This window comes from Oncorhynchus mykiss, chromosome 15 (genome assembly GCF_013265735.2).
Source record: "Oncorhynchus mykiss isolate Arlee chromosome 15, USDA_OmykA_1.1, whole genome shotgun sequence".
NCBI lineage: Eukaryota > Metazoa > Chordata > Actinopteri > Salmoniformes > Salmonidae > Oncorhynchus > Oncorhynchus mykiss.
Window position 1 is genome coordinate 57426372 of NC_048579.1, and position 17390 is coordinate 57443761.

Sequence of the window (17390 nt, forward strand, 5' to 3'; positions counted from 1 at the left end):
TTCATGTCTCAATTGTCTCAAGGCTTAAAAATCCTTATTTTACCTGTCTCCTCCCCTTCATCTACACTGATTTAAGTGTATTTAACAGGTGACATCAATAAGGGATCATATCTTTCACCTGACCTTTTCCATGACAGACTGGTAACTAATGTTTTGTATATTCAGTGTATTTCAACAAGCCTTCCTCCAAATGACCATTCTATGGATTATATTTAGTGAACATCCAAATGAGTTCTGAACTTTTTGGGTTCTAGATTCATGAGGAATCACCCCTGTGCTTTGTCTGTCCACACAAGCCCATCAGTTGAGATACCAGTGTTTACTCTGGGTAGTGAGGGGAGGAGCCACCATCTTCAATGCTGGGGACCAGATAGCAGCTCTGAGAACAGTGTCAGCACAGAGCCTCACTGACGCTGTCTGGGCCCACTGCCAATACTGGGCTATTTGAATACACCAAATGCAAAGTGTGTTGTTCAGGGACAAAGTGCAAAAGTATGGGTTTTGAGAGATTGCACAAGTTCATGGCACATTGTGTGCCAGAAAATTAAGTTGATTTTGCATCCATTCTCTCACTTGTCTGATTTTTGTAAACTACTACTCCGAAGTAATGAAAGCACTTTACTTGAAGAGGATTAGTAATTCTTAACACCTTGGTACAGTACATTTCAAATAATGTAATCCTTATCAGTTACAGTATCCTTTGACAACCGTCTAGATACATGTATTTAACATCAATGTCCGTGTCTTTCAGGACATTTTTAAGACAATTGTGTATCTTCTGTCCATAGGCACACAATCAAACTCGGCGCTTAAATGTTACATGGGTCGAGGTTCATTGACGTGGGAGGGGGCACTGGGAGCTTGCTGAGCCAATGGAGATGACTTAGCGAGCATCCTCACCCAAGAGGATTACACGGCATTCCAAAGCATAACAAAGACACAGCAGTTTGAAATGTGGATTGGACTCTACTGGAAGACTTCTACCAGAATGCGGCAGTGGTCCAATGGGGACTTATTCCCATACTGTGTGTCTGAGCCTCAACTGGGTGCTAGTAACTGCTGCTCCCTGACCCGTCAGGGCCATGGACAGACTGAACACGCCTCCCTGGACAAGATAGACTGCTCTCTGAAGAGACCATTTCTTTTGCACTGGACAAGAGGAATAGCTATGTAAAAATGCTGTTCATTGACTACAGTTCAGCATTGAACACCATATTAACCTCCAAACTCGTCAATAAGCTCGAGACCCTGGGTCTCGACCCAGCCCTTTGCAACTGAGTCCTGGACTTTCTGACTGGCCGCCCACCAGGTGGTCAAGGCAGGAAACATCTCCACCCCGCTGATCCTCAACACTGGGGCCTTAATTCTCTTTTCTAGGAGGACATGGGAAGGATAAGATCAGACAGCCACTCAAATGAGATGCAGCCCTCTCCTGTACTCCCTGTCCACCCATGAGTGCGTGGCCATGCACGCTTCCAACTCAATCATCAAGTTTGCAGACGACACTACAGTGGTAGGCCTGATTACCAACAAAGACAAGACGGCCTACAGGGTGGAGATGAGGGCCATTGGAGTGGTGTCAGGAAAATAACCTCCCACTCATCGTCAACAAAACAAAGGAGATTATCGTGGACTTCAGGAAACAGCAGAGGGAGCTGCCATCTTATTGGGGTTATTGGGGGATGTAATACAGGAACAGCATTTTACCCCCAACAGGGTCCCACTACAGCAAACACTGCCACATGTCAGACACAGATGCTACATGTAGCCTACTCCAGTCACATTTCTCTCCCCACCTTTCAGATATATGTGGTCATGTGGTTTCTATTATGAGATAATAGTTCCATACTGGTAAACATAGAACACAGAGTCTTGCAGCTACACAGTTCTAAAGTAATTTACAGCCTTTAAAGGACAGTGGAAGAAAAGTAACTTATTGTAAATAAGCTGAATCTCATTTGAGTGGCTGTCTGATCTTATCATTCCTATGTCCTTCTAGAAAAGAGAATCAAGCAGACCATTGAAAGGATGTCTCTGAAATCTAACAGGAGCTGACCTCAATGACCCAGTGGTAAAGGAACAGATGTTGGAGCAGGTACAGTAGTCCGACATCTCCAACATCAGAAATCAACGTCATCCTCACTCATTTCACTCTTCTCATATGATCTCAAGTTTATATTCCTATGAAATATAACTTAACTCTGATGCTTGATTAAAATAGGATGGCTGCTGGCTTTATCTGGTTTGATCACATCTCACTGATCAGAAAGGAGTTTATGAAGAATGGGAACATAATCCAAACCCTACGCTGGAGAGAACTGCTGAATGGAGACGTTTAATGCAAAACAGTTCAACCTCCTAGCCCTCTAAGCACTTTTTGTGTCAGTCATGAAAATTACCCTCCTAATGTTTAGTCTGTTCTTTAGATTCCCTTGTACAGTGTTAGGTTTTGCATCCCATTGACAGTATGGAAATGAAGTAGTGTGTTTTCTTACAGTAGGTCAGTGTATGCAGAGGACAAGCCATGAAAGTGCAACAGGACATGGATGGAAGTTCTAGGAATACTAAAATAGTCAAGCTTACTGTAAGTCACCCTAGTACCTCATAACATATAAATAACATTATTTTAGTTCACAGACAATGATTTTCAAATACAAGTTTTTGTTCCAAGGTTTTTTTTAAACATTGAATGATAATCTATGATTTGTTGGTGTATGAATGTAATAAAGTGTGTTGTACAGGGCAATTTGATTAGTGAAGAGAGGAGGAATAAAAGGGACATTTGTGATTTTTGAAGTTTAAACATGTATAGTAACACGTTTTAGTGAGGGATTTGCAGAGTGTAAAATTCTTCATAATGAGAAATATGTTGCACACTTTTCATGGACTTGTAGGGTTAAAGTTGATTTTGGGTGTCTTCTAAAGGCCCCCACCATTGATTATGTTATTCATTTGCTTATGTGCCATTGTACTTATGCTCACTGTATCGCTGAATATTGAGGCCTCTCTCTGTGTCTAGCTCTCTGCCCGGTGTCTGAGAAAGGTGAGAAAAGGGACTGAGGGTGATAGCGAGAGACAGCTTCTGTTTTTCTCTGAAGCAAGGGCAGATTTGCATACCGCTGAGACAGGTTCTCAGAAACCTGTGTTAAGAATAACTTGTTCTTTAAGCTGCACATGCAGGGTTTGACATAGGATAAGGCGTGATCTCGGGTAGATAAGATGTTGTCTTTCTATTGTCCGGGGCAGAACTCAGGAGAGACAACAGTTGTATGTTGATATTTGACTTCTGTCTACAACTGTATTCTAATTAAAATATCTTATTTTTTTAGTCTTGGTCTTTGTACACTACAACTCTACTCTAACCTGGTCTTGCAAGCCACTTCATCAGTTTATTTCATTCACACTCACTTATGGATGTTACTGTCGACATTCTTAAATAAAATGTTTGATTAGTGACAACCGTATTACCATAATTTTCAGCCTCTAGCATGAATGGTGAGATGGAGGCACAAATCGAAACAATGTAGAACTATGTGCCCACATCATGGTGGTATGGTTCAGAGAACTGTAAAGATGGAGACTGTTGTAAACATCATTATAATAATTAGGTGGGTGCGTGCGATTGTCCTATTTCATACATGAATTGGAAATATGCTGTTTTTGCATATCCCATATTTTGAGACACCCTCAGAGAGTGGGGTCACAGCCGGCGATCAGCCATTATTGACAGTGACCCTGGTGTGCAATTAGGGTTAAGTACCTTGCTCAAGGGCACATTGACCGATTTTCACCAAGTTGGATTGGGGATTCAAAACAGCAACCTTTCAGTTACTGGCCCAACACTCTTAACCACTAGTATACCTGCTGTTATGGGTGTGACCGTTTAACAGATATGCATGTCATGAACCTAATCAAGATTTGGATATTATAATTTTCCCTGGTGTCATGGTTTGTTGACTGTGTCAGCTATTACAGCTAACACTGGCTCATGGATAGCAGGGGAGAGGTGTGGGGTTCTTGCCCTTATTCATGTAGTTGATGGCTGTTATACATTAATCAACTTGATAAACCAAGTCATGTTGGCCTAGTTATTTAGCAAATCCTTTTATCTAAATCAACAGAGACAAGGAAGTAAAACCACATCCTAACGACTTCTTCTCTAGCACTGAACTCCAATAAATAAGCTATCAGCATGGACTACAATGTGTCCAGATCAGGAACTATGGGCTCTTGTACATCCAGAATTACATTGCACTTTGTTTACACCATCTGGGATTAGGCTGCCATAGCCCTGCAGGTACCACATAGAAAACAATACTTTATTTTCATTGGGCTGTAGGAAGGCGACCTGCTTTGCATGAAGCTGCGAGAATGCACTGACACGGGTTACAATTATATTTATGAATTTCTTTTTTTTTTAACCACATATCTTCATATCTCGTATATGAGGTCAGTGGATATTGTTCTGTACCAGACTCTTTAGTGAAGCACATGTCCAATGCAAATACAGTAACATTTGCTGGTTACCAAATGTACTGCAAATTATTGAGACAAATGTGAACTTGATACACTAACCAAAATGTACATTCGATCAGACAACGTAGATGTACTGTATTTCTAAAAAACAATGTCAACTAATGTAATAACGTAGTAAGTGCTGCTCTCTGACCCATGAGGGCCATGGACAGACTGAGCACTCCTCACTGGACAATAGAGCCTGCTCTCTGGAGAGATCATTCATTTACACTGGAAGTAAGACTATAATCTTTTTTTGTTTTACATTTATATTTTCTATAAAAAGATAGAAAGAGAGGATGACAGTAGAGAAAGATAGACAGAGGTTGCATCAAAGATCACTAGGCCAGATTCAAACCTTATCAACACCATAGACATGTGTTCCAGAGGCTGTGTCATTACCACTAGACCAGATAGACTACAAGACTGCCATCTTATTGGGGTTTGTATCTGTAAGACAGGTGCAGGGATGGCATTTTAGCACCAATAGGGTCCCACTTGAACAAGCACTGTCAAATGTTGGACAGGAATGCTTCATGTAGCCTAATCCACTTTCAGATGCCACCTCTCTCTCCCCATTCTCACTAGGGATTAAATAAAAATGTGTGCATGTGGTTTCTATTATGATATAATTCCATACTGGTAAACATAGAACACAGTCTTGCAGCTACACAGTTCAATATGAGGAAAATAAGCATGCAACATTTGGATATCATTAGAGTTTTCCCTGGTGTCATGGTTTGCTGACTGTAGCAGTTATTGCAATCAGAAACAAAGGCTCATGGATACCAGGGACACAAGGGGGAGGTTTTTGCCCTTGTTCATGTAGATGACTGCTGTTATGCATGAAACATCTTGATGAATCGACAACGAGTTTCTAGCTTCAGCATGTTTACTAGCCTAGTCTGCGCATGTAATATATAGGTATGGATTCCCACAAGGGCCATCCTATTGTCACGGCAGATTTCCTCCTCTTCCTCTGAAGAGGTGAAACAAGGATCGGACCAATATGCTGCGTGGTAAGTGTCCATATCGTTTTTAATAACAAAAACACAACACTATGAATACAAAAACAATAAACGTGAAACGAACGAAAACCGAAACCATTACCGTGTGGCGAACAAACACAGACACGGAAACAATCACCCACAAAATACCCAAAGAACACAGCTGCCTAAATATGGCTCCCAATCAGAGACAACGAATAGCACCTGCCTCTAATTGAGAACCAATCTAGGCAACCATAGACTTACATAAACACCTCGAAAGGAAACAGCCCCATAAACATACAAAACTCCTAGACAAGGCAAAAACACATACATCACCCATGTCACACCCTGACCTAACCAAAATAACAAGGAAAACAAAGAACACTAAGGTCAGGGTGTGACACGTATTACATCTTCCCCTCTACAATGAACAAGAATTCAACATTCAGAACCACTGAAGCATAACTGAAATGCAATTTGGAAACCAGTATTATTCTCTTTAACATCCTACTTCACATCCTGAACCAGTATTGTTCTCTTTAAAATGCTACTTCACATCCTCAAACCAGTATTATTCTCTTTAAAATGCTACTTCACATCCTGAAACCAGTATTATTCTCACGGGGCTTGTGGCTCTGTGAGAATGCTTTTTGGACAAGCTTGTGACTCTGTGAGCATTCCTTCTCCTTCTTGCTCTTTTTGTGCGTTGTCTTTGGCCTCCTCAGCATGTGTGGCTGGTAGATCTGGAAGAGCTCTGGTGTGTTTTGTTCCTCCGTGTCTCCTCTGCCTGAGCCCGTTTCCACCACATAGGAGCGTGGAGCATCCACTTTCCTCAGCACTACTATTGTTGTCTTTGAGTTTGTAATCCACACACCTTGACCTTCTGTCATCTCTGGCTTCCCCGTAGCACGATGTCTCCGATTAAAGTCTCCGGGTTTGTGTTTGTCTCAGCCGTTTGTCCCTCTCAGTGAAGGCCTTCCTGTTAGGCCATCGGGGTTTGAGCTGAGCTGGCAAGACAGGCAACGGGGAGCGTAGCCTCCTGCCCATCAGGAACTCGGCAGGCGACGGCCCATGATGATGTGGTGTAACTCTAAGCTAACAGAGATCTGTATGGATCCTTGTTCATTTTCAGCAGTCCCTTGACTGTTTTTACAGCTCTCTCTGCCTCACCGTTGCTCTGTGCAGTGTAGGGGCTTCTGGTCACATGTAAAGTCATATACTGCGGCAAAAGCAGAAAAGCAGCTTGCTGATAACTGGGGAGTGTTATCTGTAACCAGGACCTCAGCGACCACTTACCTGGAAAAAATTGACTTTAATCCATTGATAACACTAGCTGATGTGGTTATGGGTGTCTTTGCTATATCAATGTATCTTGAGTAGTAATCGACCACTAGCAAATAAGTGTCATTTTTCCAATAGAACATACAGTGCCTTGCGAAAGTATTCGGCCCCCTTGAACTTTGCGACCTTTTGCCACATTTCAGGCTTCAAACATAAAGATATAAAACTGTATTTTTTTGTGAAGAATCAACAACAAGTGGGACACAATCATGAAGTGGAACGACATTTATTGGATATTTCAAACTTTTTTAACAAATCAAAAACTGAAAAATTGGGCGTGCAAAATTATTCAGCCCCATTTAGCTTCAATTTCAGCTTCAATTTTTTTGTAAGTTGTGGAATATGCAATTTAAAAGAGGCCGTCATCAATTAAAATTCCAAGATATTTATGAGGTTACAACCTCAATCTCCTTTCCCTGACAGGTAGTAATGGGTAAAAGGTTCAGGGCATCTGTCAGAAGACCGAGCGGGCATCCAGCTTTGTGAAGACTTTTGAGCCATCCAACTGAGCCAGTAACTACTCCACTGATGTGTCTCTCTCTGCAGATTGCCTCAAGTTGGTCATGTCCAATGTACCCATTGGCTTTTGGGACCACCACTATCCCTGCACACCAGTCAGTGGGACTCTCTATTTTAGATACAGACCCAATTTCTTCCATCCTGCCGAATTCTTCCTTTACTTTGGCCAATAAAGGGATAGGCACACGGCGGGGGGGTGGTAAGGGAATAGGGGACCACATCCTCTTTCAGGTGGATTTTCTAGTCACTTTTTAGCCTTCCTAGGCCAGAAAACACTTTTGGGAATGTCTTTTTAAAAACCTCCCTGGGTCCTCCAGTTCGCCCACTCTCTCTAGGAGTTGCAAAGCTTCAATTGCTGGTAGCCCCAGCAACGGTCTGACCAGAGAGTCTATGACAAAGACAGGCTGGATGGCACTTTTGTCTTTACTCTCCAGTTTACTCACCAACTGCCCTACCACTGGTAATATCTTATTACTGGGCCCGTACATTCTTTTGTTTGTAGAGAGCAAAGGGCCATCTCTACTATAGCTACACAGCCTAGTTGGTATTGCTGTCACTGCTGCCCCTGTGTCTAGTTTAAATGACACAACCTCCCCATTGAGATTAATGTCTGAGTGCCAGCCAGCATCGTTTTCCCTTACTGCTCCCTGAAAGATGCTGTCCTGCCGTAGCTGCTGTTCTTCCTCTGAGACCTCATGCATTTGCTTTGATCAACAGACAGCTGAAAAGTGTCCTCTCCTGTGACATGTCCTGCATTCCGCATCCTTTGCTGGGCAATCTTTCCAGCTGTGGAAAGGAGATTTCCCACATTTGCGACAAACACTTGAACTAGCTACTGGCGCTGTCTATGGTGGTTTTCTACACGTCTGTCTCTGTTCTGTGTTCCCCTGTTTTTTTTTAGCTCGGTATGAAAACACATTTGTTTCCTCACTTTCTTCGCTCTGCAAGGAGCTGCTGCGGCGCAGCATCGTCTGCTGTCTTTTTACTGAATCACTCTTCCTAATCTGGTTTACAGCTTTGGACAAGGTAGGCTGGGAAACTAACTAACTTTTCAGAAAGTGAGATATTTCTTATTCCCACTTCAATCCAATCTCGGATCAGCATTTCCCTGACATCGCCAAACTGACAATGTTCCGCTGGCTTGTGAACAGCTGTGATAAAACTGTTGTTGTTTTCACCCTGCTCCTGCTTGCGCACATTAAACCTAGCTCTCTCAAATATAATGAGGCCCCAATTTTATAAGCCATATATAATTATTATTTTGTGCAAAAAAAACTAAGTTAGACAGGCCCACTGGGCTAAAAAAATGTACCAGCACATCTGGCATTTGCCCAGAATTCCATTGCACCATTTCTGGGAATTAGAATGCCATATAGCAATGCAGGTAACACATAACAGTAGCCCTTCTACATTTTATTTGCATTGTGTTTTCAGAAGGCTACCTGCTTTGCATGAAGCTGGGAGAACGCACAGACACAGGTTACAAAGATATCTTTTGTGGTTTTCTTAGTTTTTTAATCACATATATTTAATTTCTCATGAATCAGACGTCAGTGGGTCATTTACTGTAGCAGTCTCTTTAGTGAAGCCCATGTCCAGTGCAAATACAATGAACTGGGTACCAAATCAAATGTACTGCAAATTATTGTTACAAATGTGAACTTAATATGCAAACAGACATGTACATTCAATCAAGCAACTTAGATGTACTGCATTTCTAAACTGCACTGTAGTAAGTCCACTAATACATTCGGCCTAATGCTCAATGTTTTTTTTAATGTAGAGGGAGATGTTGGAGCTGACGTTTTAGCATCACCTGGGTGTGTTCACCTGGTCAGCAGAGAGGGAGGAGAGAAATACACCTCTATAAACTCCTCTCTTTCCCCTGTCTCCCCATCCATCTCACCATAATCTGGGGAGGTAAGAAGACAGCTAACTGGGTAGGTGTGCCATCATTTCAAGTTGCATTATTTAAAAAAAATGTCCCGATATGTTGAAACACTGTGCTTTTCATTGAAGAGGTAATAATTCAGTATGTTTAGCACCTTTGTAACTTTTACTGTTCAAGATGGTATTTTGAAAACATGAAATGATTTTGCACTCTTCTTTTCTTTGAGGTACTTATTCACACATTATTAGCAACCCTTTGTAACTTTTTTTAAATGATTAGGATGGTGCTGTGTATTTAGAGGTCAAATCTAATATTAGATGAAAATGTGTGGGTTGTTTATATGATACTTCTTAAGCATATCATAGACAATGTGGAAACCAATAGATTGGGACACTCTGAGACATTTGTGTTGATCTCCATCAGATCATTTACAAAAGAATAACTAGGTTGATTTCATATTTATGTTACATTTTCAAATTGCATTGTTAATCAAAGTGTATGCCATATAGCTGTTCCATAGAGTAACTGCAATGCTACTTTGGTAGTCAAATAATCATAACTTCCTTGTCGTTGTTTTGTTTACCTGGGAAGTTACTCTCGGAAGGAAATTGTGCACATTAGTTCAGACTTGAAATGAATCTCCAAGACACAGACAATACTTTCTTAGACATTTTCTTCACATGAAATCTCTGAAACATGTGGGAATTGGCAAATTGTTGTGCTTTTTTACAAAAATGATGTTTCTTTCTAAATAATGCTATAAAAAAAATCTTAACTTGAATGAAGCACTGATGGCTTGTGTTTTAAACAATTTGATATGTTGTTCACAGTGGCAATGATACAGGAAATACTTCTACTCCTGCTGCTGGGTAAGAGATCAGATGGGATGAATATTCCTCTCTAGGTGTTATCAAGTAGCCCCTCCATTGTTATGACTTTTGACAAAATAGTAGTTTGTCACTACTGTTAACATCCACTTACACACATGAGTCACATGAGTATGGCAATGAAACCTAAGGCATTTTTTTTCTATCTTCATGTCACAGTATAATGTCTTGGTCAACACATAAATGCAATATAATTTCAATCCAAAAGCTACAGTATCTTCCAGTGTCTAAAAACAGAATCAGTCTCCTTGTACTGTATGTGGACAACTGTGTCAGTGACACAATCTAAATGAAAACAGAGCCTTAATATCCAAGTAACAACATTTTCCTGATGTGACCTTTGACCCCACAGCAGTCAGGGCCTCACCAGTGTTGATGGCTGAGGTGTCAGTACTGGCGGGAAGCTCTGTGACCCTTCTCTGCGGATACTCTGTGAAGAATCACGGGTATGACACATGCTGGGGCAGAAACTGTTATTACAATTTCTGGGGTGAATGTGGATGTTCTGAACCCAGAGTGATCAAGAAAGCTGCCATCTCACCTAATGACCCCAAAAAATACAGCCTCAGCAGGGAAAACCTCACCATTTCCAACCTTCAGTTGAAGGACAGGGGGAGTTACTGCTGTTGTGTGGATATCTCAAGTGTATTGTACCGAGACTATACAGAATATTACAATCTAAAGGTAGTAAAAGGCAAGTGTTCATGATTCATTGTCATTGCTTGGTGCATGTATTCTAATTGTGAGCAAAATTGAGGTTTATTTACATTAAATACTGTAAACTACACTGCAACATGCTGCATTGTTGATTGGACATTGGCATCCATTGTCCAGGTAGAACACCTGAATATACAGTGCCTTGCGAAAGTATTCGGCCCCCTTGAACTTTGCGACCTTTTGCCACATTTCAGGCTTCAAACATAAAGATATAAAACTTTATTTTTTTGTGAAGAATCAACAACAAGTGGGACACAATCATGAAGTGGAACGACATTTATTGGATATTTCAAACTTCTTTAACAAATCAAAAACTGAAAAATTGGGCGTGCAAAATTATTCAGCCTCTTTACTTTCAGTGCAGCAAACTCTCTCCAGAAGTTCTTGTGAGGATCTCTGAATGATCCAATGTTGACCTAAATGACTAATGATGATAAATACAATCCACCTGTGTGTAATCAAGTCTCCGTATAAATGATCCTGCACTGTGATAGTCTCAGAGGTCCGTTAAAAGCGCAAAGAGCATCATGAAGAACAAGGAACACACCAGGCAGGTCCGAGATACTGTTGTGAAGAAGTTTAAAGCCGGATTTGGATACAAAAAGATTTCCCAAGCTTTAAACATCCCAAGGAGTACTGTGCAAGCAATAATATTGAAATGGAAGGAGTATCAGACCACTGCAAATCTACCAAGACCTGGCCGTCCCTCTAAACTTTCAGCTCATACAAGGAAAAGACTGATCAGAGATGCAGCCAAGAGGCCCATGATCACTCTGGATGAACTGCAGAGATCTACAGCTGAGGTGGGAGACTCTGTCCATAGGACAACAATCAGTCGTATATTGCACAAATCTGGCCTTAATGGAAGAGTGGCAAGAAGAAAGCCATTTCTTAAAGATATCCATAAAACGTGTAGTTTAAAGTTTGCCACAAGCCACCTGGGAGACACACCAAACATGTGGAAGAAGGTGCTCTGGTCAGATGAAACCAAAATTTAACTTTTTGGCAACAATGCAAAACGTTATGTTTGGCGTAAAAGCAACACAGCTCAACACACCATCCCCACTGTCAAACATGGTGGTGGCAGCATCATGGTTTGGGCCTGCTTTTCTTCAGCAGGGACAGGTAAGATGGTTAAAATTGATGGGAAGATGGATGGAGCCAAATACAGGACCAATCTGGAAGAACCTGATGGAGTCTGCAAAAGACTGGGACGGAGATTTGTCTTCCAACAAGACAATGATCCAAAACATAAAGCAAAATCTACAATGGAATGGTTCAAAAATAAACATCCAGGTGTTAGAATGGCCAAGTCAAAGTCCAGACCTGAATCCAATCGAGAACTGAAAACTGCTGTTCACAAATGCTCTCCATCCAACCTCACTGAGCTCGAGCTGTTTTGCAAGGAGGAATGGGAAAAAATGTCAGTCTCTCGATGTGCAAAACTGATAGAGACATACCCCAAGCGACTTACAGCTGTAATCGCAGCAAAAGGTGGCGCTACAAAGTATTAACTTAAGGGGGCTGAATAATTTTGCACGCCCAATTTTTCAGTTTTGATTTGTTAAAAAAGTTTGAAATATCCAATAAATGTCGTTCCACTTTATGATTGTGTCCCACTTGTTGTTGATTCTTCACAAAAAAAATACAGTTTTATATCTTTATGTTTGAAGCCTGAAATGTGGCAAAAGGTCGCAAAGTTCAAGGGGGCCGAATACTTTCGCAAGGCACTGTACCACTTGATACCTTGTCTCTCTAGTCCAGTATTGTTTATTCTGCGTTCTGTCCTTCTAGAGACTACTGTAGTGCTGATCACATATTTTTGGTTGCCTAGTTGACTTGAGTTGTGTCAACAACAAAAAAATCAAGCTGTGTCAAATGTAAAATGTCTCTGTTACACAGGTTGTGAGAGGAACCTAATGAAAGGAGTGGATTTTGGGATAAATAATATGGAACAATCGCCGCCATTCGTAACTAATGCAAGTCAGTGCAGGCAGAAATGCACCGAACATTACAATTGCCAGTACTTCACATTTGTTGGGAAAGAAGCAGGAATAAATAACCTAAATAACAGGTAGCCTACATGCTCAAAAAGCTTCTTTTTTTTTCTTCAATATGTGTTCGAGGCAGCTATAGAATTTTTAGATCAACACCATTCATGTTGTTCATTTCTGATAACTACTACCAGATTCTGTGTGATATTTATCCCACAGACACTGTTTTCTGATGACCTCAACTGATGATATGCCTGTCACAATACAATACCTTGAACATGCAACCTCAGGCTACTCCCTGAAAAACTGCAGTGGTATCAGTGAGTACACACGTATTTCGATTCATATAGTATATCTAATGAACAGAGGCAGATTTTGTTAATAGGCCCTAATTGTCACGCCCTGACCCTCATAAAACATTTTTAGAATGAGTTTGCATATTCTTTAATTTCTCCATGCCCCCGACACATGCTCTGTTGCTTTCCTCAATTACATCCATATATTACTCTGCTATCAAACAGTATGTGTTGCCTGTATTTTACAATAGAAAGTGGTAACTAAAGATGGTAATGTTTGCCACTCAATACAACAAGCATATAAGCATATAAGCATATAAGCATTTTCTCTATTTAAAACAGTCACCTACTCAGCCAAAAAGTACAGCCTCGTCCTTGAGGAGAAAAACTGGACTGAAGCACAAGAGTACTGCAGACAACACTACACAAACCTGTCCATCATACACACAGAAGAGGATTGGAAGGCAATTCAATCTTCTTTGGGTAATTTCATCGGTGATGTGTGGATTGGGCTCCATAGGTCTGGTTCAACTGAAAAGTGGAAGTGGTCTGATGGAGAGGACTTCATGTTCTTTAACTGGGAAAAGGGTTTTGGCGGCCATAACTGGGGTCATGACTGTGTCTTGTCTATTTCATCTCACTGGCAACCAGTCTCTTGTGCAACTCAAAGACAGTATATGTGTCAACGAGGTAAGGAATTAATCACTCACTCTCTCTTTTTATCAATGGAAAATCCAACTTGTCATTTAACAAATGGGATTGATTGACAACACCTACTCAAAACCTCTATTCTTCATCTAATCAGACCTCAAACACCTAATTAGATTATCATCTGTAACTTCCAAATTATTTCTTATTGTGTGAAGTCATTAATGGTCTCATGAAATCTGATGTGTCAGTTTCTTCTTCCCTCCTAGAAGTTCATCGTGGTAATGCAACAACAGAGAAGGTGTATGAGCTGATGCCTGGGACAAAGACGCAGCAGGATGCTCTGAAAGACTGCAAGAGCAAAGGCAGAGATCTGGCAAGTATCCTTAACCAGAAAGAACAGGAATCCTTTGATGAGGTGACTGAAGGGGACACCTGGATTGGACTTAAGCACAACAACAGCAACACAAAATGGGAATGGTCAAATGGAGAACCATTTCAGCAATGGGAAAACACCAGGGTAGATGGAAACTGTGTACAGCTGAACAGAAAATGGAGACCAAAAGATTGCTCTCGTCAAAGTGCTTTCCTTTGCTATGGAGGTAAGTTGAACCTTGTGAGATTGTTATCAAACTAAATGGTCATCATCCATGAATACGTTGTATGGAATCTACACAAAGAAAATCCTAGTTTTAATGTGATGAAATATTTTATAAAGATTAGGCCTACTTTGTTTTTGTGTCAATTATAAAAACAGGAAACTTCAAATGTGCTGAAATGTATTCTACTTCATTCTAACAGATGAACATCCACTTAACAACACCGGGGATTTAAACACTCCTGTTACACCTGAAACCACCAGCCCTACTTCAACTGGACCTCCGTCTACAGACATTTTTACCACAACACCTACCACCTCACCAACTACCACTACTAAGGGACAGTCCACCACCTCACCAACTACCACTACTAAGGGACAGTCCACCACCTCACCAACTACCACTACTAAGGGACAGTCCACCACCTCACCAACTACCACTACTAAGGGACAGTCCACCACCTCACCAACTACCACTACTAAGGGACAGTCCACCACCTCACCAACTACCACTAGTAAGGGACAGTCCACCACCTCACCACCTACCACTACTAAGGGACAGTCCACCACCTCACCAACTACCACTACTAAGGGACAGTCCACCACCTCACCAACTACCACTACTAAGGGACAGTCCACCACCTCACCAACTACCATTACTAAGGGACAGTCCACCACCTCACCAACTACCACTACTAATGGACAGTCCACCACCTCACCAACTACCACTACTAAGGGACAGTCCACCACCTCACCAACTACCACTACTAAGGGACAGTCCACCACCTCACCAACTACAACTACTAGCGGACAGTCCACCACCTCACCAACTACCACTACTAATGGACAGTCCACCACCTCACCAACTACCACTACTAATGGACAGTCCACCACCTCACCAACTACCACTACTAATGGACAGTCCACCACCTCACCAACTACCACTACTAATGGACAGTCCACCACCTCACCACCTACCACTACTAATGGACAGTCCACCACCTCACCAACTACCACTACTAATGGACAGTCCACCACCTCACCAACTACCACTACTGAGGGAGAGTCCACCACCTCACCAACTACCACTACTAAGGGACAGTCCACCACCTCACCACCTACCACTACTTATGGACAGTCCACCACCTCACCAACTACCACTACTGAGGGAGAGTCCACCACCTCACCAACTACCACTACTAAGGGACAGTCCACCACCTCACCAACTACCACTACTAATGGACAGTCCACCACCTCACCACCTACCACTACTTATGGACAGTCCACCACCTCACCAATTACCACTAGTAAAGGACAGTCCACCACCTCACCAACTATCACTATTAATGGACAGTCCACCACCTCACCAACTACCACTACTGACAGACAGTCCACCACACTACCAACCTCAACTTCCAGTGGACAACTGACCTCATCAGGTTTCACCTCCCCAAACAATCAGCCAACATCCTCCCCCAGTAGTACAACTTCTCCACTCCATCCTAGTGAGTGTCAGACATGGTGCACAAGTGACAATTGTGAGCGTTTTAATGGCAAATAAGACCGAAAGTGTATGTGTATTTGTGGTTTTGTGTTTATTAACTTGCATTAACGTGTGCAGTTTCATGTGTGTTTGTCTTGTCCATGCAGATTACCTGCACTTCTTCAACGAGTCCAAGAGCTGGATCAATTCCCTGAAGTTCTGTAAAAGTCGTGGCTCCAAGTCTAACCTGGTGCAAATCACCAACCAGACTGTGCATGCTGACGTGACCCAGCTCCTGGCCAACGTGGAGCTGCAATGTGGGGAAGTGTGGATTGGTCTGGAGAGGTCCATCTTTGAGTGGAACGCCCCCTGGCTGTGGACCAGTAGTGATGTTGATAAGGTGGTGAAGTACAGTGAGTGGCACAGCTGCTTCCCCCTCAACCCCATCAATTACCATTGTGGTAAGATGGTCCGGGTTGGTAACGGAGAACTGAAATGGCTGGATGCTTCCTGTCATCAGGAATTACCCTTCATCTGTCAAGGTGCGTTGCTCAACTTTTAAGCTCCTATTTTGGGGCTTGTTCAGAGGGGTGGAACACTCAGAATGTTGCAGATAGACCAATGTTACATAGAACTGTCATGGTTTACTGCGGAATAGAGATTTACTGTCTTGACTCTCATGTCAGCTCTATGGAATGTATTACTTTATGCAATGCTTTGATTATACCTCCCTATTGAATAAGGCTCAACCTACATCCCAGAAACCCCCTCTCTACAGTTGGCTACTATCTGAATTGCTATTTTCTGCCTTTACTGTAGCCAATAGTATACTGTTGTTTAATAGTCTTGAATAAGCAAAAACAAAATAGCAAGGTCTAGTCATTAAAGATACATCAATGTCCTCTTATCCTGTATGTGATGTTTTAGCAGATCTCCACTAGAGGGCTCTACATGGCAGCCTGGACAGTCTGCAGACACTCAGGGTCTGGAAAGGCCCTGCATTTCAATTCATTATATTATTAAACCACTATTACTATTATTACTATTAGAATTATTATTACTATTTTTACTATTACATTATATTACTTAATGATACTGTATGTTTACTCATAACCATGGATGGCTATGACTGTTATTAACTGTACTAATTTGATTGTTTAAAAGTAGAGTAGATAAAAGTAAAGAAAATATTATTCAAATTAAAATGTAGTATTTAGCTTTTTGTGTGATCACTGTAGTTTATTGTTGGAGACAGCTACATAGTTATAATGACAATATTGGTATTTTTTATGTATGCATTTCATGCTATAACTGTGACTTCTGTGAAATTGACACGGCTGCATTGATGGCCATATTGATGCAACAAGGTGCCATAAACTCAAATCAACTGAACCATTGAGCTTTGCAAAAACATGCATTGGAGACATAATCCCATTTTCATAAAAAAAAAAAAAATGATAAGGTTTACATAGGCTATGGGTAACTATTATTTGCAGTAGCCTATCCTAATAG

The 17390-nt window shown here is 41.5% G+C and overlaps 1 protein-coding gene and 1 long non-coding RNA gene across 2 annotated transcripts; both read left to right on the top strand.

The window, feature by feature from the left end:
- The first annotated feature begins 2167 nt into the window (after positions 1–2167).
- Positions 2168–10831, top strand: LOC110490391. The gene is made up of 4 exons (XR_005036321.1): positions 2168–2584; positions 9148–9304; positions 10086–10124; positions 10495–10831. It is a non-coding gene; the product is annotated as an uncharacterized LOC110490391 (long non-coding RNA).
- A 2995-nt stretch (positions 10832–13826) lies between these two features.
- Positions 13827–17326, top strand: LOC118938896 (C-type mannose receptor 2-like). The gene is made up of 5 exons (XM_036945551.1): positions 13827–13839; positions 14067–14215; positions 15678–15900; positions 16046–16420; positions 16809–17326. The coding sequence occupies exons 1-5, from the start codon at positions 13827–13829 to the stop codon at positions 16817–16819; spliced, it is 771 nt and encodes a 256-aa protein (XP_036801446.1). The 3' UTR covers positions 16820–17326.
- Positions 17327–17390: the final 64 nt, after the last annotated feature.

Coding starts and splice junctions, on each gene's coding strand:
- LOC118938896 (XM_036945551.1), top strand. Junction 14,216..15,677: donor AACAGGAATCCTTTGATGAG/GTGACTGAAGGG, acceptor ACTTATGGACAG/TCCACCACCTCACCAATTAC. Junction 15,901..16,045: donor AACTTCTCCACTCCATCCTA/GTGAGTGTCAGA, acceptor TTGTCCATGCAG/ATTACCTGCACTTCTTCAAC.